The sequence below is a fragment of the Rhipicephalus sanguineus genome, chromosome 3 (genome assembly GCF_013339695.2).
Source record: "Rhipicephalus sanguineus isolate Rsan-2018 chromosome 3, BIME_Rsan_1.4, whole genome shotgun sequence".
In the NCBI taxonomy this organism is placed as follows: Eukaryota; Metazoa; Arthropoda; class Arachnida; order Ixodida; family Ixodidae; genus Rhipicephalus; species Rhipicephalus sanguineus.
Genome location: NC_051178.1, coordinates 1,295,763 through 1,319,701, shown reverse-complemented (window position 1 = coordinate 1,319,701; position 23,939 = coordinate 1,295,763). Strand labels below are relative to the sequence as shown.

At 48.5% G+C, this 23,939-nt stretch overlaps 1 protein-coding gene across 1 annotated transcript in view; it reads left to right on the top strand.

The window, feature by feature from the left end:
* Window positions 1–6,334: 6,334 nt before the first annotated feature.
* The window catches only part of LOC119388411 (tripeptidyl-peptidase 2-like), a 72,443-nt gene continuing 54,838 nt past the window's right edge, over window positions 6,335–23,939 (top strand). The window contains exons 1-3 of the mRNA XM_037656115.2: window positions 6,335–6,588; window positions 13,896–13,974; window positions 22,148–22,296. Coding sequence (XP_037512043.1) covers window positions 6,335–6,588; window positions 13,896–13,974; window positions 22,148–22,296 — 482 coding nt within the window. The remainder of the gene's footprint in view (window positions 6,589–13,895; window positions 13,975–22,147; window positions 22,297–23,939) is intronic.

Sequence of the window (23,939 nt, the reverse complement as noted above, 5' to 3'; positions counted from 1 at the left end):
CGCGGATTTTTTTTTTTTGGAATATGCACTTCAAAAGAAACGGGGTGCGGCCCTTACACGGGTGCGGCCCTTACACGCGTTTATACGGTATTCACTTCATGTGCAACGGCTCAGCTTCAACTGCTTGGCCCTCTGCCGTTTTCCTCCTTTGTCACTGTTCAGTCCTTTCACATAAAAATGAAGATGCGTGACAATGTAAAAACTGTGGGGTCTGAAGATGATGTGCTCTCGGAACATACGGACAGAGTAGAAGCTGTCCGGGCAAGCAACACGTGTACGTTTATTAAACACTTTTACATACACTGAGCTCGCCTGCCGAATCTAATACACAACTAGTACCACGCTAAATAACCGTATACAATGCTAATACAATAACCGGAAACATAACACACACTCAAGACAACGTAAGACATCCAGTGCACCGCAAATGTGATGTCGCCGATGTACGACTCACCACGAGGGGCCCGCGGGAAACAAGCCGTGGTATCGTCCCCCACGGACCCACCGTGGGAGACGTCCATCCATGCATGCTACCAATCCCCCAAGAGAGTCGCTCCTGTTTTCTATGCGCCAGCCTAACCACTACGCGGCGGCGCTGCCGGCGCCAACACACTAACCCTAACCCATGCGAGCACAGCGCCACTGCTCGCTTGGCAGCTGTTTAACCTAACTGTGGCCTATCCGCGAGACGTACGTGCGGCATGGGGCGCAAGCGACTTTACAGGGGTTGATAGCACCCCCACAAAACTAATTACTTTCCTTGTGAGAGTAGCTGCGTGCACACTGCAACCAATTTCAATCGAAAGTCTGTGCTGCACAACTGCCAGCATGTCCATAGTGCTGTCGCTCGCTCTGGCAGAAACACTCTGGGAAGATATCCTCGAGCTTTTTCACAAAGCCGTAGAGCTGACCGGAGGGATGAAGGAGGCCTCCTCGGTCACAATAGCTTGTTAGCCGAGCAAGTTGAAAACTTTCGCCAGGTGAAGGCGCAGTGAGCAGCTTGATGCAATCTTGGCATTTTGTTCTAGCGTTGACATCGCATTTTCGTGCAATATAGCCTGAAATGTGGTAAATGAGCCTGGAGTTGCTTCTGACCACGTGCTGGTTATGGTCATTTGAGGCCAGCATTATGCTGGGGTACCGTGTTCTTTTGTGGTCTCTTCAGCTGCAGTGGAAGCAGCAGTTTGACTGCACTCCTCTCTGCCAGCGGATGATTCGAGCGAGCTTCCAGTAAGGAGGCCAGAGTACCCTGCTCGCAGTTTTCATTGCTAACAGACCTAACCAGACCATAAAATGAGAGGCAATTCACAGTGATTAGGAACTGTGTTGTAGTTGTGTGATCATTATTGCCAGAAGCCTGTCTTACAATTCGAAAGAAATTCTCAAGTGGGTCCTGGCTGGTCCTTGATGTCATTAAGTACTTGTATCCAACTTTGGATGTTAAGTAGGCAAGCACTTCGAGAGTGCTTGAAATGGTGACATACAAGCCGGCTGCTGTGGAGTTGCTTTTAAAAACCCACCAGTTCCCTTGGCATGCCTTTCCTGCTGATCAAGGTACGACAGGAAGTCCTTCAGGGTTTCTGCTTTCAAGGAGCCTGGCCGGAGAGCTTCAGCAGCACACCGTGATGTCATGGCTGATATCAGCTGGTTCACCTTGCTGGAAAAAAATAGAAGAAAACAATATTGCTTGAATTCTTGTTGACATGGCCTCTCGAATTACAGCCACCGCCATGTAGTAGGGCAAAAAACTGCAAACCTATTCATCCTCACTGTAAGAAATGGTTAGTCTGGGGTGAAGGCCTCGTCAGGAGATGTACGGGTCAACTTTTGCCTTAGCTCGAGGACATGATTCACATTGTGTATTTAATATTATGTCTGAAATAAATGAGTGAATTGAATTAAATAGCAGTACAGTTACCTGAAGGATTCCTGGGTGGCACTGATGATTCCATATATCTTGTCCATCTCATTCCTGTAGAGGTGGAAAGCCTGGAGGACTTATGCACCAAACAGATGAAACGCGATGCTCACTCTCATTTTGTCAAAGCCATTTGAATTGAGATGGCACTTGGTGATTCTGGGCATAGCCTTGAGGGTCATGTCGTTGGCATCATTCTTGTAGGCTTCCCTCACCAGCTGAATGCTGACCTGGAAAATGATTCCAAGACAAAACTAGTCATTTGTCGTTATGCGCACTAGTTGCAGAAAAAATGTAAATGAGCCTGCAAAATGTTCGTTGATACCCTCCAGATTAATGTTCCCCAATTAAAGTCCTACGCTCAATGTAAACCCTCCAATAGTCGACAAGTAGCAGGAAAGCTGCCCTTTAGGCAAATGGTCCCTACTGCAAAACAAAATTTCGAAAGGAATGGACAAATCATATAGCATTGTACTGGTAAACGAATAGTTCGACACTGAAAAACTAGGCAAAATATGCAGTCATTAACCCTTTAAAACGCTATGCACACAATTGTGTACACCACTTGTATTTGCTATTTGTATCGACTTGGGGCTAAAAAAAAAGCAAGATACATTGAGCTTTGGACGAATGGCAACCCCCTGCATAATAAATTTATCATTATTTAACTTATTTTGTAGCGTACCGTTGCATACGATCACTTTGCTGAAGGCACTACCATATTTGACAAGTCGTTCGATGTGCCGCATCCCGCGACCCACGCCAAAAGTATAATTTTTCTTTGCTCAGCATGGACATAACGGAAAACAAATTTGCAATATATATTCACACTTCACACTGCCACCGTGGGGTGGCAGTGTGAAAAAAATACGTTGGCCTTCAATTCCCAGACTGTGTAGGAGGAGGGCTTTGTGTCGCTTGGGCGTAAAGTCCGATGCTCCGGAGGCCAAAAGAAAGGTTTCAAACATGCGAAACCATTGCGGCCACGGAACCGGTGGATGGCCCTGCACGGGCAAAAACAGTGGCGGTGGGGCGAGGCCAGAGAAGCTCATGACAGGCGGCGTGGCTACAGGCGAGGTAACGCCTTCATTAAAGCTCGCCGCCAATGTGGTGTCACGGCCTGAGGCCGTGAAGAAGAGAGCGGACAAGCCACCATAACACAACAAAACCGAATGCTCTTTTATTTTAGAGCACCCATATATACAAGACAACAACAGTGCCACCAATGTTGCTAGACTATGCATTGAAACTGAAACTAGCTACACTACACCTATGTCTGAATTAGTTAGCCCTTCGTGCTTACGTCGATTTCTTCTCCTACGCACTCCATGCGTCTTGAATATTGGGGCCTCTTTGAAATCGTCTTTGTCTACACTGTTGGCCTCAGGGTTGTGGGTCCCCCTAAAAAAGCTGTGGCTTGGCGACCTATTCTATTACCTACCCTCCTGCCCGTGGCGCCACTGTAATGAATGCCATCTTGTGCAAAAGGGGCGGGAGCCGGGCTCATGCGCGTCCTGGTTTACCTCCATTACGCTGTACCTGAACTGCTGGCCCATACCCCTGATGACAGTTAGCCTTCACCATCCTCCTTTCCATCTCACTAGACTGCCCCCGGACCTCTGGGATTGTGCATATGGTCACATGGCACACTCTCAGAAACTTCTTTAACTTTACGCATCCCACCCTCTAACTGTCTCTGAAGGTTGCGGCTTTCTCTCTTCAGCACATCGTTGAGATCAGCATAGATGGCGATGCCAGCGCCATCTATGCTGAGAAGAAGCACACGAGAGAAGCACACACTGGCGACGTTTGTGGAACCACCCTAACGCATACCCTCCGCCGGGGAGTAAGCCCACTGCCCTCTTCTAGTACACTGTAACTCAGCGTAAGAGTCGGCGGTCATCTATCATGGGAGGTGCATGGGGATGATTCTGCTGCTCGGTCTCACAGACTCCCATGGTGCGTCAAATGTCGGCGGCGCCATATTCGTGGTACACTGTATGTGTTGTTAAGCTGTTTATTGGACGGCACTCGGCGACAAGGCAAAGGCACGGGCCCCGAGCGCGAGCGGCGTTTAGAAGAGGACGACCCACTAGGAGCCGCTGGAGAGCGCAACCGTTAAACAGTACCAATTGCTTCGCCACAGTGTTATGTTTTTGTGTATACAGTAGAATCTCGTTGATACGTTTCTGAAAAAAAACGCGGAAAATAAACGTACGATCAGGGAAAACATGCTGTCCGAATCCAGTAAAAATTGAGGCTGACAAGCCTCAATTTGAGGTGCTAACTGTCAATTGAGGTGCAAGTGCAAAAAAACATTTATTTCTAAAAAAACGTGGCCTCTTCAATTCTTGAACTCCTGGCATCTCGCTGGCAGCCAGAGGTCAGCCAGCTAGTTCCGGTCCTGACCGGAAATAACGTCGTGGTCACGTGTGTTGAAATCTCGAGACAACCCGAATATTGCAAAATCGAACTCTGGGACAACCAGCGTAAATGTAAAGAAACGCTACCACCGTGTCAGCAGACGAAACTTTAAACCGCATGAGTGTCGGTTCTTTCTGCATTGTCGCTCAGAAATATGGGGCTAGGTTTGCCGAAAAGCGGAAGTGATATTCTGGAGCATACGCATTTGAGATACGATCACGTACGTTTGCAAGATCACGCGCGACTCGCCCCGTCCGTGAAGAAAACTGCCGCCCCGCTAAAGGCTTAACAAGCTTAACTCTTCGCAGTGCACGTAATGATCGCGGTACAACACGATATGCGAAATCTCGCGAAAGTGATAAGCGTCCCCGAAAGCGACAGCTGTTCGCGGCTATCGCATACTACGTCACACACTCGTGTTGATCAGTTTGCGTTCTGTCTTAACTTGAGAAATGCGCTGGTATGTTCGCCGCCACTCGTAATCGCACCATCTCGCACGGCGGAACGGGCTTTAAAAGATAATGCCCGGCGTAATGGCAACCGAAGCTGAAGTCCCCAAGCGCCCGCATTGCGATCTGTCGAGTCCTCACAAAGATGGCGGCGAGCGCGCATCGTCTCGTTTTGGCGTCCATAACCAGAAACCTCCAAGATATCTTCCAAAACAAATCTTTTCTGGCAGCTTCTGACGACCCGCTGGTAGGCAGAATTGCATAGCCAGAGAAAAACGAACGCCGACTGGAATTGCGCCGGGCTGAGCAACCCGAAAATGAATGCGCTCCGGGAAAAAAGCGCGGGGGAAATTATCGGCCATATTCACTGGGCACAATGGCGGCGTTGCTATGGTTATGCGTCGTGGCGTGTTGTGCAGCGGTGGCGGCATGTGCGTTTCCGTAGGTCTTGTACCGAACCGTGGCGGACTGGAGAAGCGACAACCTCCTTTCTTTGGGCCGCATTGTTGTTCCCCCGGCTGGGGTCTGAACAAAAGTGTGCGGAACGAGTGTACATCTGTGTACCGGCTACAGATGAAGGATTTGCAATGCTCAGCAAAATTGTGCCAAGTGCTACAGAAAATACTTTTTTTTTTTAAAGCCGTTTGAAGATTTTGACGGCCAGCGTCGCCGCCTGCCTTCGGGTCGGTGTGTGGTTGACAGAGAGCGGCGATCGAGCAATTCGGAGAAGACACGGAGGGGACGATCGAGCATTTTGGAAGAGACGCGAGGGGACAATTGAGCAAAGCAGAGAACGTGCGGAGGGAACAATTGAATAAAGCAGAAAAAGCGCAGAGGGGGGAAAGGCACTGCGGAGAAGCCGCCGTTGCCGCGCGGCGGCTGTCTGCGACTTCGTGCTACACAAGTACACGGGAGGGCCCTTTTTGCACACCAGAATGAGAGTTTCTGAGTACAAAACGTATCATACGACCGCAGTTTTCTGCTGTGCTGAACGTTGCTGCTGAATAATCGTATTTTCCAGGTACGTATCAACCGGAACGTATTACACACAGCTGTATTGGGTTATTTTTAATTTTCGCGATTTCAAGCGTAAGAGCTGGGAAATTGTACTAAGCAGGAACGTATCAACGAGGTTCTACTGTATTGTAGTATTTCGCATATTACTGCACTTATCTCTAAGATCTATCTGGCAGGCTTGCCATTATATAAAAGCTGTTAATAAATATCCACGTGTTTGTTACAATACGATGTGTACTGTCTCCATGTGTTCCGAGAACGCTTTTTCAAAACCCCACAGCCTGTACTTTAATGTGCAATCATGCCCAACAAAAGATTGAGCATCGAGCAGTGGACCATTGGACGTGTAATTCATTGGTCCAGATCCCACTGGCGAAGAGGGTGCTTTTGTCAATTTTGGTCATAATTATTACAACAAATACCTAATGTCCCCAATGCTTTGATTGGCTTCGTTAGATGTGCCCTCGCTTAGTGGCCTGCAAAGCTACCACAGCTGGCCCTCCTGTTCACGCTGTGCTTTTTCAACATGCAGTACTCGACCAAGCTGGAGAAGGGGGACTATGTGCTGCGGGTGCATGTGCGACACGAGCAGAGTGCCCTGGTTGAGCGACTCTCGGATATGCCACTGGAGCTGTCGCACAAGCTGCCCAGTGCCATTGCCCTGGATGCCTACCGCTCCCAGGGGCAGGCCATGATCGCCTCGGCCAAGAAGTTCGCGCCCCTCATGACTCGACCTGGTGCGCAGGTGCCCGTCTACCTGGCTCCCCTGCCCTGCGACAAGTGAGTTTCTGGGCTGGCACATCTTGCTTGCTGGTTATAGAAGCTCGAGGAAAACGGGTGTGCTGGAGCAGGTCTACTTTCACGAGAAGTATGATAAAAATATTTGCGAAAGGAAAAATAGTCAACTCATGTAACAGCGCCAAAAAATAAATAAATAAATAAAGGAAGGTATGACGACAGAGTCACTCATGCTGACTCTGTTGTTGCCCCTTCCTTTATCTTTTGTTTTTGCACTGTTGCATGGTTTCCAATGCCCTCCCTCCAATGAAGGGAGACTTTAAGCCCTGGTAGCAAGGCTCTAAAGGAATACGTCTACTTAGGGGAGGTCACCTAGGTGGCAATCTGGACACGTTTTTAAAAACAGTATACAGTCGACGTCCGATTTCCCGGACCCTCAAGGGACCGCGAAAACGTCCGGAAAATCGGGCAGTCCGGAAAAACGAATGCACGTGAAAACGCACCTTTTTGGTAGGTATTTTTCGCTGACGGAGAGGGTCACGGCCGGAGTACAAGATTCCCATTGCAATTCAGCCAATGCATCGTTTAGGTGGCTCTGAAAAGAGCCGTTTATATAAAAAAAAACAAAAAAAATACGACGTGGCCGGCGCTACCTCATAGGTCAGCACTTGGGCGCAAAGAAGTCGCTTATTTTCTTTTGCACGGCGTTCCGCTTGCCCGCGATCATGTCTGCCTCAATTTTATTCAACGTCATGTTGCCACTGTACACCGATGACAGTGTCATCAGGGCTCGCGTCAACTCCGAGCTCGTTGGCTGTGTAGGAGCTGGCTCTTCGTTCTCGGTGTCGGAGTCGTCGGAATCCTCCGTAACTTGACGAATGATTTCATCATCCGTCAACTCCTCACATAGCTCGAGGTCTTTGTCAGCGTCGGCGAAGCCCTCAAAGGTTATCCCGTCTGGAATCGACACGCCGGCAGCGCGCAGATCGTCGAAGGCAACGTCCGCGGATGGCAGTTCGTCACACACCCTGTCCACTTGGGGCGAGACGGCCGTCTCGGCGTCGAGTGTGAAGCCCGCGTGGCGAAAACAGTTCCGCAGAGTCTCTTGTGTAACCGCCTTCCACGATTCCGCTAGCATGCCGACGGCAGACCTGAGGTCAACAGCGTAACTTTTCCCGCTGTCGGAGCAGAGCACCATGCGGCTGAGCACGCATGATTTGTAATGATGCTTCAAGTTACGAATCACGCCTTGGTCCATCGGCTGCAGGATTGCTGTGGTGTTCGGCGGCAGAAATTCAATCTGTACAGCCTTTAGGTCCTTGATGTGGCCATGCGCAGCGCAGTTATCCACAAACAGCAGAACTCTTCGATTTTGCTGCTCGAACCTTCTGTCCAGCTTGCGCACGTACGCTTCGAATAGCTGCTGCGTTACCCACGCCTTCTTGTTAGCTTCATAGAGAACAGGCAGTTACTGCCCCCTTGAAACATCTTGGATGCTTTGACTTGCCTATTACAAGTAACGGAAGCTTCTCGCTGCCTGACATGTTGCTGCCAACGAGGACAGTGAGCCGCTCCTTGCTGTGCTTGCTGCCGTGGCAGGGGTCACCAGCAAATGCAAGCGTTTTCTCTGGCAGCAGCTTGTAAAACAGTCCAGTTTCGTCGCAGTTGAAAATATCATTAGGTGGAAACTGCTGATGCAAGGACTGCAGCTTTCCATCCCGATATTCGGCGACAACGGAATCGTCGACGGCGCCGCTTTCTCCGCACATCTTCTTGAACTTCAAGTCATTGCGGCTCTTGAAAATGCGAAGCCATCCATCGCTGAACTTGAAGTCCTTCACGTTCATCTGAAGCGCGAAAACCTCCGCCTTCTGCTTCAGGATGTCGCCTGACACCGGGATTTTCTTAGCGATCATGGCACTGAGCCACACGAGGAGCGCTTCCTCGAGCTGCGGGTAAACACCGTGACTCGCATTCTTCTTTCCAGCCCCGGTTGATTTGGCAGCCACTTCCAAGATCTTCGCCTTCTTTTTGATGAAGTCTGATACAGTTTGCTTCGAAATTCCGAACTCCCTCTCCACCTCTGTCTGCGACCGACCGCTTTGGACTTGTTTAATGATGGCGGCTTTCTTCTCCATCGTGAGCCTATGAGGGGGCTTTGTGCGCTTCGAAGGCGCGGACGAAGACGAAGGAGCAGTCGGTGCCATCGCTGTAAACGGCGAATCCGCTCGACGAAAAGCGCAGCACGAAACAGCTAGGAACTCGGTGGATGCTGAAGGTCGGGAAATGTGATCACTGAAGATAGCGCGCAGCAGCAAACGATCAACCGCAGACACGACCGCAGAGCTGACAAAACAACACGTGAACGAACACAGTGAGGTTTGGCTTGGCTAAGCTACGGCTGGCAACGGATTGACACGTGCGGTTTCGAGGTTACGGCAGCCGCGGCGCGGTGCGGCGGTGCTGCTGCTGGCCACACCTGCGATGCGAGTATGGTGGGTTCGAGGATATGAAAACAACCAAAATGGCGGCGTCGGTGGTGACTTTGGGTCGGCGGTTAGCAGTAAAAAGTCCGGGAAATCGGATGGCGAAGGCTATAAGCGTCCGGAATTTCGGACTTTTTAATACATTGACTCTATGGGGAACTTGACGGTGCCACAGATGAGTCCGGGAAATCGGGCATGTCCGGAATTTCGGGCGTCCGGGAAATCGGACGTCGACTGTAAGCGCACTGGAAATGATAACACAACAAAGGAACACACTTCGCTATGTGTGTGTTTGTGTGTTTCTTCGTTGTGTCATCGTTTCCAGTGCGCTTATACCATTCTCAAAAATGAGGGGAGGTGGTGACCTCAGATTTAAACCATGAGACTGAGGTGGCTAGAAGAAGTTGGAAGCGACCCTAATTATCGACTTAAATGTCAAGTACCGGCACTCACACGTCGGTGTTCGCCTGCCCTGGTGTATTCCTTGGGTCCACCTCGTGTTTCATCGTGCTGCTGAAGTGGATCTCTAAGGCCACTTAGAAAGAAGCGCGTGCTCTGCTCCTCCATGTGCCACAACGATTCTAGCTGCTCACAATCTTTCAATGAACTCAGTCAGTTAATTATCATTAAAGGGGTACTCACACAAAATTCCGTGGCTGAGACAGCCTGCGGAATCGATACCCGTGAACATGAATCGTGAATATATCGTCGACCTTATCTCAACAGCGAATGTAGCTTCGAAGATAATTTATATGAATTTTGAAGTTCGCGTGCACAATCCAGCGCTATATGCCGCACCTTGGGACATTGACATTATAGTCAACGTCCAAGTTTTCGGACTCTCCAGGGACCACAAAATCGCCCGAAAATTTAGGCAGTCCAAAAAAACGAATTCATGCTTTTTTATTCCGCTCAAGCTGTCAAATTGCCGCAGCCACGTCCGAAATGGCATCAATGTCTGCTGTTACACTTATCAGGCATTTTGGTGTGCGCCCAGGTTCTCGTGAATACATTCGGTACCTACCGCGAACCCCTCTTATAACTATGGGACATTGCACAGCACGCGAGCCTCCAGCATTTTGCCTCCATTGAACCCGCGTGTTTCAGGTCAGCAGCCAAGCACCGTAACCACTGTAACCACTGAGCAACTGCAACGGCAGAGAACATGTTACACGCACAACTTGAAATATGAGCACTTGACTTAAACAGGGTCTTCAGAAGACAAGGACAAGCGCACAACATCTCAAACACACCTGACACACCACCTAACACAACCACGTGCGGAATAACAACCGGAAAAGTAAACACGCAGGAAAAATAAAGCTACCTGCTTAGTAATGATGACGATAAGGCTGACTAAAAATAGAATAATTTGCATCCCCTAAAGCATTTTGTCACCGAAGAGCAGGCATGGCCTTCGAAACTGAGAGATGGTGCACGCTCCCAATCTTGGAGGCTACACAACTGGCCATTGAGAGCTAAACTTGACCAAGCCAGCGGAAAATCCAACATGGTGGCTTTCAAAATCGAACAGCGTAGCTTGAAAAGAGCAATTTATCCGAAAAATCAAACTTTTAGGCATAAATTAGCCCAAAAAATTGGTCACAAAAATGTGTTAGTTCTTTGAGAACCTTGATAAATCATTTATGAAGTTCAAGATATTCATTAAATGTGAATTTTCGGAGTCTAAAAAATCTGTCGGTGACTGTACACCTAGAGCAACTACTAACAGGATAGCCTAACCACGAAAAAGAAGTTCATCAAAGAATAAGAATGAGCTGAATTGCACTCGGCAGTCACAAATAATGTCAAGAAATTTGCCAGTCATTAAAGCAAGAAGGATAACAAAGCAGCTAGAGAAAAATTTTTGTTAAGGAAAACACTACGTGCAATGTAAAGTAGAATGATAAGCGTAACGTTAAGAGATCGGAGGACGGCAGAATGGGTCAGTGAATAAACAGGGGTAGTGGATATTCTAGTTGACATCAAGTGAAAGAAATGGACCTGGGCTGGCCGCATAATGCATAGAACAGTCAACTGGTGGACAGTACGAGCAACAGAATGGTTACCAAGGGAGGGAAAACATAGTCGAGGTAGGCAGAGAGCTAGATAGAGTGACGAAAGTCAGAAGTTCGCAGGGATAAAAACGGAATCAGCTCTCACAGGGTGGAGTAAACTGAAAATCATTGGGAGAGGCCTTCTGCAATGGACTGGCTGAGAATGATGATGATGGAATGTATCCAATACCAGACTTATAAATGTTTATTTCTTAGGAGACTTTTTAAAAGTAAGTAAAAGTAAGTGCTCGACCGGAAGTGCTTTGAAGAGAAACAAGAGTGTCACCTAGTGCTTGTGCCACTAATAAGAATATAATGGAACGCATTTGGCAGGCATTATCAGATCATGAACGTTAGTTTCCCAGCATCCCTCAAGAGAAAGGTATACAACAGCTGCTTATTACTGGTATCTACCTACTGGGTAGAAACCTGAAGGCTGACAAAAAGGGTTTAACTTAAACTGAGGGCGATGCAGTGTGCCATGCCATGGAAAATAATTGCATTAAGGGACAACACAAGAGCAGTTCTGCGCTTGTGCGTGCGTCTCACTTGTCTGAGTTCTTTCGCACAGTTCGTAGTCAAGCGAGCAGTGTGGGTCAGGCAAGAAACGGGTGTTAAGGACATCATAGTCAAAATGAAGAAATGGGCATGAGCAGATCATGTAGTGAGAAGACAAGATGATCGCTGGTAATCAAGAGACTCCCCCGTGTCACACGGGCATTTGCATGGCCTTCCAACCAATAGTCTATTGACTCACTGGTCAAGCACGAGCTACTACACGGGACGTTGCAAAGGCCACCGAGTCAATAGTCTATCGAGTCAACGGAGCACCCCACAACTCTATCGAAACTTTGATGGCCATTGAGCGATGGAAGTGGAAACAGTGTGAGCGTGCCCTCTCGTGACAGTGTGCTCGTACTCACGATTAGAAAGAAATTTAAGCAGCATGCTTTAAGAGCAGTATATTTGAGCATTATGAATTATTTATGAAGTATTTTTGCCACTTGAAATGTGTGAACTGCACATACTTTCGACAACAGCGACATGCATGCTGTCTTGCCGTGTTTTGCTCGCCGCAGTTTCGCTGCTTAACAACTTGAAAACAAAATATGTATTCGTAACTACGTATAAACAATTTGTTAGTATTTTTAAACAAAAACAACATGCATATTTGTGCTTTTAATGCGATTTATATTATTTAACTTTCAATAATGAATACGAAAATAAAAATCCGTAGCACCCCACAATTTTTTGCGGAAAATGCCTGAACCACTCAACGGCCATTCAAAACTGCCGTGTAGCAGCGTTACAACTCTTTGGAGTCGATAGAGTTGTGGCGTTTCGATGGCCATTGACTTGATGGCCTTTCGAAAGTGCCCGTGGGACATAGGTATGACAGACTGTATTCCAAAAGAAGCAAACCCACCCAGGAGAGATAAAAAAAATTGGGGACGCTTAAGCTTCGCCTTTAAGAGTTGAACGCGATAGCGATACCCGGCCCCATCCTCATCGTGCTCTGTTTCGCTTACTTATGTTCAGTCACCCGGTCTCGCACACACGCACGCACGCACGCGCGCGCACACACACACACACACACACACACACACACTCGACTTACCTATAATAAAGGTAAAGGTTTCCGCCCTTTTCACCAGCACTTTTATGACAACAGTGTACCCACTACGTGTGTGTAAGAGAATGCACGCACCAATGTGTATGCCCTTCGTAATGGTTGGCATGCTTTATACGCGCGTGATACTCTTCGAAGTTGTGATGCACCCACTACGTGTTCTTAAGGGAATACGCGCAGTAATGTGTGTGCCTTTTGTAATGGGTGGTTGGCTTTAAACCACCAACTCGTTATGCAGTTCACATGATGTGACGCCCGATGGCAATATACGCTTGTACCCCGTCTTACTGCGATATTACATCTCATACTGTGACACCTGTACACAGGACGCGTATGTTTGTGAAGCATTAAAGTTAATTTCAGTGCAGTTCCAAGCAATGGAGTGGCTCTGTGGTAGGACACCTGCTTGCCACGCAGATGGCCTGGGTTCGATTCTCACTCAAACCTAAGGTTTTTTCATTATTTATTTTATACAAGTTGATGATTTTTCGCTCACAACCAACTACGCCGACACCGGAATTTCAGTGGAACAAGCTCTTCAATGCTATCACTTTAAAAGTTAAGTAGGAAGATGAGATTAAGAAGTTTGTGGGGATAGCGTGGCCACAGCAAGCACAGGAATGGGTTGATTGGCAAAACATAGGAGAGGTCTTTCTCAACAAGTAGCCATAGTCAGGCTGATCAGGATAATGACAGGAAATGCAGGACACTGCTTCCTCTTGTTGTTGTTTTTTTAACCTCCCTGTATGACGCATTAATATGACATCACAAACTTGAAAGCGTTTTTGTGAGTTTGGGTAATTAATTCAGTAATGAAAGTATGTTGGTTTAACGGGCATTTGTTTACTTTTTTTTTTCTTGATACGCTCAGTAATTAAAAATTTGGTGCACTTCGACCTTTTTTATGGTCCTGTGAAATCTGAACTATTAGCAAGGTTTGTGCTGAAAGTGGCAGTGAACTTCATTTCAGATGAGAGCGTAGTACTGTGCTAGCCTTCCGAAGGCATATGACAACTGTTTGAAATAGACTATGATTTGATATTCCCAGGTTGGGCACGTTTGTGTTCGACTGCAGTTTCCTCCCACGGCAATAAGTGGCCTCTGTGGTACCAGTGCCTAACAGAGTTATGTTTGTGCGCCTTTAATTGGTGCTTAAATGTTTTCCCTATTGTGCAGGCTCCCCAAAGGATCCAGTGCAGGACATTTCCTCACAGGCACACTCTCTGTCACCAAGGATGAGCAGGGCAAGAAAGTGGTCGGTGCTCTTTTTGTGAACTGTGCACATCTCTTTATCCATTGGCGCTTGAAGTGTGTGGGGCACATTGCGCACAAAAGAGACTTACATGCATGCAGTGTGGCGGACAGCATGTATGAATTTTTGGTATGAATTCTGTTTGTATACAGTAAAAACCGGAATATAGGTCGGACCGGAATATAGGTCGAACCCCCAATTCTAACTACTGAAAATAATAAAAAAAAGTACATGGAACGGCCAAAGTATCAGAAAGCGCCTTTACCATAAAACAAATGCAATTTCAAATGGTGCACAGTGAAAATACCATTTATTTACACATCTGTTTACACGTAAGTTTCACATGGCAGAAAGCCAAAAGATGGGCATTATTTTCGTAAGACGTCACAACCGTCTTGACAGCATTAATTTGGATGCACCTGAGGTCCCTGGTAGCAATCACGACGCAAGTGCGGCTGTCGGTTAAACTCTCCAACCTTCGTCTTCAGCTCTAGATACGCTGCGGTCTGGCACCGAAACAAAGTTTTCTTCTGATCGCTGCGTGTCGTGATGTGATCCTTCAGTGTCCGCCAGTAGGGAATGCTTCTGTGGTGCACTCGTTCTGCCCGCTGATCATAGCCATACAGGCCACTGTAACCGGAGCTGCTGGCATCGCAGGAAGCAACAAAGGAACAGTATCCGGCGAGATTGGAGCGGCAAGAACACTTGTGCAGATAAACTTTCAGTTATTGTTTGTGACTCGCGGCTCCTGCTCGCATTCACGTGCGCTAGCATCCCAACACACCTCTCACGCACTTCAGACCAGATTTATTTGTGCCTTCGTGAACTCGATCACGGTTTCCTTGAACGCTACGGTGAACTATCGTCGGCCACCGGTCGAGAACAAGAAAAAAAGCACCTCGGAGCCCAAATAGATTCACGAGACAAAAGCGCAAAATGAAACCGCCCACGGCACAAGGCTGGTAGTAAACAAAATGACGCCGACGATTGCGATGGCAATGGAGGCTGTTGACTTCAGTTGCCCATAGTGGCCAGACTTGCGAATTTTTCTGCCAATGACTGGTATATAAGACGGGGGCTAACGTTTTAGGGCTGTTCTTTGAAAAAAAATTCTACCTATATTCCGGTTTTTATGGTAATTTTTGCTGTGTTGTGATATAAAGGGTGTTTCTTATATTACCATAGTCTCCCGTCTCTCTCCCTCAATTTCATCTAACATGCAAGCGCTCCCGAGATACGTGACATAATAAGTGGCGAGCTTCAGCCAGGATTTTTCCATCTTTTGGCCGAGTCATGTATCGTCGGGGGTTGCAGAGATGGATTGGGAGAAGTTGGCGGCCGTGGCCAAAAACCTAGACTTGACCAAGGAGGAGACACTGAAGTTGTTTGAGAATGCAAACGACAGCGCGAAGTCGAACAAGAGAGAGTGCACGAACAACATTTGAGGGAATGAGAGCATGTGCGTGAAAAACACGAGCACGAGAAGGAGATCCTCGAGCTCAAGTTGAGGTTAGCGCAATTAAATGCGGGTGCACGTGACGACGCGAGTAACGCAAGTACCCCCACGATGGCGTCGGCCAACTCGCCTACTCCCAGACCCAAGCCTGTATGCCTTCGTAAGCTGATGGAGCCTTTCGACGAACGAAGAGACGACCTTGATGCTTATTTGCATAGATTCGAAAGGATCGCCATTGGGCAAGGCTGGGAGAGGAGCGAGTGGGCAAACGCTTTGAGCCTTTGTCTGGCGGGAGAGGCCTTGAGCGTGTTCGGCCGCATGCTGACACAAGAATCGCTAGGCTCTGACTTGGTAAAAAAGACTTTATTAGAGAGCTTCCAGATAGTGCCGTGGGTTTTCATGAGAAGTTCCTGACGTGTAGGCCTGAGGACTCCTAGACTGGGAAAGAGTTTGTATGCTGCCTTGCCAAATATTTGATCGCTGGATAGAGCTGTCACAGACAGAAAAGACGTTTGAAGGAGTCTGCGACGAGATAGTTGCCGAGCAATTCCTAAGCCGGTGCAGCAAAAAGTTGGGAGTATTTTTGAAAGAGAGGAAGCTACGCACGGTAGAGGAGACAGCAAAGCAGGCAGACCAGTTCGTGGAGGCTCAGGGGTTAAAGAATTTAGAAACGGGGGACTGCGACAACCCTACGGAGGTAGGGTCGAAAAGTGAGGCCCCAATAAGTAAACAAAAGGCACAGCAGCGGTGTTTCCTGTGCAATCGTCTCGGACATATAGTCATGAATTGTCGAATGAGCAATGTCCACAGGAATCACCAGTGCTCTGCCAATTATGCCACAAAAGGGGGCACAAAGCTAACAAGTGCAGGAATAGACCTGTAGAAAATACTGTGTGTGCAGTGAGGGCAGAAGAGCAAATATAGATCCTTAGCACAGTGATGGATGTGTCGGAAGGTAGTGATATGCCAGTTGTGGAAGGAAAAGTAAACGGTATACGGGTAACTGTGTTGAGGGACTCTGGAGCAGACAGTGTATTAGTGAAGAGAAGTCTGGTGAATGAAAGTGATTTCACGGGGAGAGTAAGAACAGTTGTCTTTGTAGGTGGTTCTAAGAAGAGATTACCCGAGGCAAAAATAAGGCTAGCTACTCTTTATTTCGTAGGCGAACTCACTGCGAAGTGTATGGAAGATCCCATATTTGATGTGATCTTAGGAAATAAGCGAGGTGTGCGAAGGGTTGATGACCCAGTGCGGCAGGGTATCTATGCAAAACAAAGAAGGCAGGACTCCAGAAAGGGAAGAGCCCGAAAAAACGAGAGCTTGTCTAGGTAACGACCCTGGATATGCACGCGATCCAGGCGTATCCAGAAGTGATCTTTAAAAGCCAGGAAAACTGAATAACAGAAGCGCATGAACTGCCAGGAGAATACATTTTTCAATCTAACAAGGCGTACTCTCTCACTCTCTACTTTTCTAATCGACAACCTAGGGGGAACGGAAGTTCTTATTTTGCATTTGCGGATGTTTGGTCGGCGTTCGATTTGCGTAACGAAGGTTATTTTTTCTCGTGGTTGGAATCTGAAAGTCGTCGTAAGATGCAGGATCGGCGTAAAATTGTGTCATATAACCATGGCTTTTATACATTATTTCTGTGGGGGTTTTGTCAGGACCAAACCGATTCGTCTCAAAACCGGGGGACGTATAATCGAGATTCCCCTTATACATGGCTTGAACCTACATCACTTGACGTCACTGCCCAGAGCGAGTCGGCCGTATTGGTGAACAGCGGTTAGACCTTGTTCAGCGCTGCCATGCCGCACCGCCGAGTTTCTCCCTCCACTCTGCTGCTATAATCATAGTGACAGCTGCAGAACAAAGAAGCAGCCCACTAGTATGAGCTTCATTTGAATACCGAAGGTTATTGAAGACCATTGCGTGCATACAAAAATGCTCAGCGCCAACCGTCGGAGGACCTGGCTGGCACGCATAAGGCGTGCAAATTTCGACAAACAAAACCCCGGCGTTCGTGTGTGTGGAGCATATTTTGTAGTAGGGGAGCGAAAAAGAGAGGAGATATGAAGACACTAATTAACGCGGATGCTAATGTGTTTGTAGGAAAGCCGTCCGCATTGTTCGATGAGACGAACCTCGGCTGGGCGCAGTCTCTACGACTCGGCTACAGCTTCAAGCATGCAGGCGCTGCGCGACATGAGCTTGCAGAAATTAGCGTCACGAAAAGCGGCAAGCGGACGCCAAACGGCGCCGAGCACAGGCCAATGCGTGTTGATGAAGCAAGTTGTGTCCTTTCCAAGTCAAAGCGTGTAGGTATCCACTCCGTCGCACAAGTGCGCACCTTTTCCTCATAGCGAGAACATGCTTGCCCTATAAGTTCTGAATAGTACACCGTACAGTGAAACCTCGTTAATGCGTACCTGCCGGGAACGCGGCATAACTACGCACTAAACGGTAGTACGCATTAAACACCAAGTACAAATTTGCATCTCCTAGCGTACGCCATCGCCGCCAGCAAATAAATAGAGTGCCACAGCAAATATTGCCTAAAGTACCCACCACAAGGCCTTTCCTTTCTTTTTGCCAAAGTGGAGAAAAGATCCTGGCACACTCGCACGACCGCCCGATAGCGTGTAGTGGCGACGCCGAAGAGCATTTCGAAACTATTCGCAATGCCCACGAACTATAGGTGGCGCGCCGTGCTTTTCAAGATGGCGCCAGGAGGAGGGTCAACCCGTTTGTTAGCATAGGAACAGATGGGACGTGCGGACGTACGGCCCGTGCCACTTTCACCGGACGAAGTCATGAGGTGCGCTGAAATGGATATGAGACTAAAATACTTTCCCATGCCATGGAAAGTGCTAAGTATCGCCACCTAATTATTTTCTGCGGTGTGAAAGGTTATATTTCAGCTCCGTTACCGTGCAAAACGATGCTTTGCGAAGTCCTGTGCGTGCTACATAAAACTGCATGAACTAGAATTGACGTATGAGCTGAACGGCACTCCGAGGTACTACGTACCGAGCCTGCCTGATGGACTTGCGGCAGTAGTAGGCTGCCAGTGAGTAGCGCCATCGCTGCTGCACGGGACCACACGTTTAACGTGGTGATGGTTTGCAAACATAATACGCCGTCGTCATTACTTGCGCAGTCGGGAACGCGGAGTTACGCCTTCAAGGGAACACAAGCATTTAGCATCCCATTCACTAGCGCTTGTGTCACAACCATGCTGAGACTTTAGCCGTGTGCAATTAACTTCACTCGCATGTGGCAGGTTCGATCAGCACGATCGAAACATGAATATCGAAAAGAATGCACACGTATGCTTTTCGCAACGTCGAAGAAGTTAGCCGAGAGGCATGGATTGTGGCTGTGACTGCACGTTCCATCGCATAAAACCATTTCGCTTCGCTGGTAGAGCTCGAGCGTGTTGGCGGCATGCGGCGCTGCATAAGATCCACAATAATTGTGATACATGCAATGCACAAGAGGAACTATGCTTTTATTTTGATCTCGCTCAAGCATATTATACATTAAATACAATCAAAGTGACTTACGAGCGTGAAAGAACATTAACGCACGAGGGGACGTGAAGTGCAACTCGCTCCTCGTGAGTTGGCAGCTGATGGTTCATCGTCGCTGTCACTCTCGGTGCTTTCACAGTCTTCTACGTCCAGTGAAAAATCCTCGTCGTCAAGATAGTTTCTTTCAACATCACTGCTGAAAGTCATCTGAATAATTTCCTCCGCCGAACGACCTCGACCACTCGGCGTCACCACGTTTACAATTAGAGAGACGTCTGGACGCGGAGAAAATTTGATTTTGCTCTCAGACCCAACGTTTATAGAAACGTTGCTCAGACCGGTCAACAAGCAAATCGCTTGCAGTGTGCTGCCACCTATCAACAAACGTACAAAAACAAGCGGCGCAGCGGTGGCTATGAAACCCAACACACTGGCGAAGGACGGCGTGGAAAGCGTTCGCTCCGCGAAAGGCGTCCAGCAGACGCGTCCTCGAATGATTGAAACGTCGCTCGCACGATTCGTAACAGCACTTTGCTGACAAAGGATAGAGGCCCTGTTTTAATGTAACGCCAACTTGAAATCGCTCAGTTATACAAGAGCACATCGGGAGCCCGCGCGACCTCCCGCGTAAGTGTTATGGGACTCATGCACTACAAGAAACACTGACCAATGCTATATGCAAGTAAAACAGGGTGAGGTTCAACTGAATATGTCAGACGATAACATTTAACTAACCTACGTGGCTACAGAAAGCCTCGCGAAGCTGATGGTATGTGTACGCTCTGGGCTAGCATTGAAAGCGTGAGTTGCCACGTATTTTCACGAAAACTTTGCGTCTCGCAAGAAAGAATCAGATTTCTCGTGTCACGGAGGGCCGGGTTTGTTCACTGATGCAGGGAACATGCAAAGTCGTAGTGTTCCTTTCTTGCCAATGCGTTAACACTGAGGCTAGCACAGCCGAACAAGGCCGAACAAGGGAGCGACTGCGTAGTGCTGCCATTTTGTCGTCTACTAACCCTCCTCGAGAGGACGCTCCTGAATTCCGCTTGGTGGCGTAACAGTCTATGGGCATTGCGAATTGCAGGGTCCGGGATATGCGGTCAACGCAGTGACCGACATAGCGACAGAACGGACAGTGTCTGCTTTCCGCGGTATATGTGCGTGCGTCTAACCGCGATCTGCTACTAAACGAAAACTGACACAGTTCCAGTGAAACGCGGTACGTCCGCGTGGAGCCGATCGTCTCCCGGCTAGTTGCGTGCAGCGCGTCGCCTACTCGGCTCACGCCGTCACTACCGGGCCGCTTGCTGTGCCGCACGCGCGCATTTATCGTGGGAATGTTGTTCGTACCCACTTCGCTCCAGATCAGGTACAGATGCGGCGAGTAGCTTGTTCGGTTAACGCAGTGATGACTTAAGCTTCATGCAAGCGATGCGCACTCCGCGATGCTCTAGCGGTCTTGGCAGCGGACGGAGGCGCGTTGGGTGGTCGCCTAATAAAAGCGTGCAGTATGGTTACAACCGCGCTACGCTTGCTGTATTGTACAGTGCGTTTAGTGTGCTAGCGTCAATGCTGCGAGGTTTCTCGGCGCCCGCGACCCGCAACGCTAACTACGCAACAGCGATCTGCTTTCGCTTCTACAAAGCGGTGCGCGCCTGATGACGGCTTAGTAGCGTTTGCTGTCGGGCTAGTTGGTACATGGCTGAAGTTCTTCGTCCCTGCCCGAGCATTTGTGCCATTAATTCAACTTCAGCTTTGAAGACGGCCGCGCACAACGAAGCGGCAGCGATCGGTGGCCCAGCGCGTTCAGGTTGTCGCCTAATAAAAGTGTGCAGTAGGCTTAAAAAGTAGCGCTGCGCTGCATGCGTGCCCGAGCAGATAGCTGAAGATACTTATTGTGATAAGGTTGTCGGCGATAGGTCATGTCGGCGCGTTCGTTGGTGGCCGCCACCTCGCCTTCATTCTTTCCCAATGCTTACCCGCAAAGGCTTCGCCGCAATCGCGCGGAAGTCGGAATCGGGGATCGACTGATCTGCGCACTTCTCAAAAATTCGGAAGACCTTTGGCGGCACATTCTGGCGTCGGGAAGTTGAGCGGCGCAGTAAAATTTTACGGCACAAAAAGTTATTGCGGTACGCAGGGTACGCACTAACCGGTAGGCATAGGGCGAACCACTACGGCTTAAGCGGTCAGCGAATGCATTGGGCTCTATGGGACTCGGTCGGGGATTCGTCGCAACTACGCTTTAACCGTTAGTACGTTTAAAGCGGGTACGTATTAACGAGGTTTGACTGTATTTAACGGCTGCCTTGTGCCAACCGGCGGCATGATGCACAATAAACAAGTTGCAAAAAAGAAAGTGACCGTAGCAATGCGGCTCCGTCAGCTTCGTCGTACTGAGCACTGTAGTCGTACTGGTACGTACGGCTTGGTTGTGCGGCTGTTCACCAATATGGCCGCCACAGTAGGACCGCAGCAATGGGGACGTCACGTGCAAGTCGTGTATAGGCCTTCCCAAACAATCTTAATATGAAGCAAACGGAACACAAAGCAGATTCAAGAAGTGCTTTTGATTGTTCTCACTGTGGGCACTGCGAACAGGAAAGCAAAACTTTTCAGCCGTTCCTAAATGGCAGCAGTCGGCATAGGGGAAAAGGCAGTTAAGTGAACTCCAGTGTTCTTGCTCCATACGCCTTTTTCACGATGCAATGGCGCATGTGCCTTACCCCTAGCGGAAAAGTCGCGAAACGTCTCTTCATCTCAGAGGCTTTGCTTTTGGCAATACCAGTTGTCCCAGTCCCTACCAAAACGGCAGAGGGCGGCACAGGAAAATGAAAGAAGCGGATTTTGAGCTCTTTTGTCAATATCCGTGCTGACTAAATTACCTTTTCAGGCAAGCTGCATTTTCAGTTATTTCAATACAAGCTTGGCAGAGGCAACAATACGGACATTGGAGAGGTAAAAAAAAAACAGAAGCAACAGTGAAGAGACAGATGTGTTTCTGAACTATGTACCTGCTTGCATGTTTTGTCCCTGGCCACAATAAGAGGATGGTCCTAGTAACTGTACTTGCCGCCATGTAAAATATGTAGTTTGACATCACTGCGGTCGGGAACAAACATGCGAATCATGTTTTTTTTATTTGATTAGGCTGTTTACTTACTCATGCCCAACTGGTGTCCAGGCGCTGTTCCCACTGGTGTACCACATTGGGGAGATGCCCAAAAAGAACTCATGTGCATCTTCGTCGGCTAAAAACTCATCTGAAGAAAAGGACCTTGACCAAGAGTTCCATGATGCTCTAAGGGACCTCAGCATCACCTGGCTCACCAAGTGGGTATTGGTCTCTTAATCATTTATGATATCAGTGTCTTCTTATATCATTCAGTCAGCTTCGACACTGGGCATCCACGAAACACTTGTCTTAGAGTAATTTTTTGTGGAATGAGAGCTGGTGCTTCTTTAATCAAGAAGTAGTTATCATACTTACACAATTCTAACTTGAATGTTAGTCAACCCCTATACTGCGCCTAAAAAATAAGCAAAAAAAAATGCGAGCGCATTTCACAGTGCAAGTTTTTTCACCTAGTTGCCGGACTGACTACTCGTCTTGACTAGAACGATCATCAAGCTAGTCCTCTCATGAAATTCAATGCCCAGGCCCTTCTGGTTTGAAGTGTCTCCTTGGTCAGTGATGTGATAGCTGCGCCAATTGCGCCAAACTGCGCCAAGACCTGAAAGCTGCTACATCCTGCTACATCTGCGCTGTTCTGCGCCCAAACTGCGCCAAACTATAAGCACACTAGCGTAAAAACGTGCGCAGCGCGCCGCCGGCGGCAAAACACGACACTCCAAAGCTGCCGCGCGGCAAAAATTTTCGTGCCGCGAGAGGAATGGGTTCGTGCATCATTTTTCGCAGTACGCCGCCTGGCGCTTTCTGGGGGACCTGACCGGTTGCAGATTGATGGGAAGGCTCGCTAAGCGCTGGTTTGGCTTGCTCAGGCTTTTGGGGGCCGACATAACCCTCTCCAGACTGCTGTAAATTGGCGTGACCCCCCAATATTGCACCTTGGAAGGAGCGGCTCGCCGCGAGCTGGTGTGACCGTACCGCCGAAGAAACATAGGAGTAAAATTTCAGTTTTTAGTACAGCGACGTCCATGCCCGTCTTATTTTTGCTCCCTTTTTTAAGTTCCGCTACTCAAACCAGTGTTACAGCACTCCTAACCGCGGTTATCGCAAACAGCCGCGAACTGGCGCAGTCAGGGGCGTAGCCAGAAATTTTTTTCGGGGGGGGGGGGTAACCATACTTCATGTGTTTGTGCGTGCGTTTGTATGTGTGCGTGTATATATACGCAAGCAAAATTGAAAAATTTCGGGGGGGGGGGGGGGGGGGTGTCAACCCCCCCCCCCCCCCCCTTGGCTACGCTCCTGGGCGCAGTTAATTGGCAGTTTCGCGTTGTTTGAGGATTTTCACGGAACGCGACTCCAGTCAGTGAGCAAAACTCGTGGAAAACTAGGTTCGCCGTGGAACGGCTATCAACAAAGACTATTCCGTCCTCGGCGGGATTAGAAAGCGTATCGCTACACGTGTCTCGCCGTCTCAGAGCCTCAGGTCGTTCCAAGTTCAATGTCGACATCCTGAACAAGATGGACGAAAATGGTGACACTATATTATCTTGGTGGCGCCAAGGCAGCGATGGCAGTGGATTTTGCATTGTCTGCAGTCAGACTATTAACCGCTAACAGCATGGTTTTGCAGCGATAAAGCGACATGCTACAAGAGAGAGGCACATTGAGGCCACGAAGCAACACCGGAATTCAGCAGGTGTACTGAAAACTCCAAAGGCTTACATGTCAGACGTATTTGGACTTGACAAACATTGGAACCCAATCCGATACAGGTTTTTTGCGAACCCACAGTAAACCAATTTAGGAGGCGTTGATGTAAACGTAACCGGCTGATACGAATTTGTGA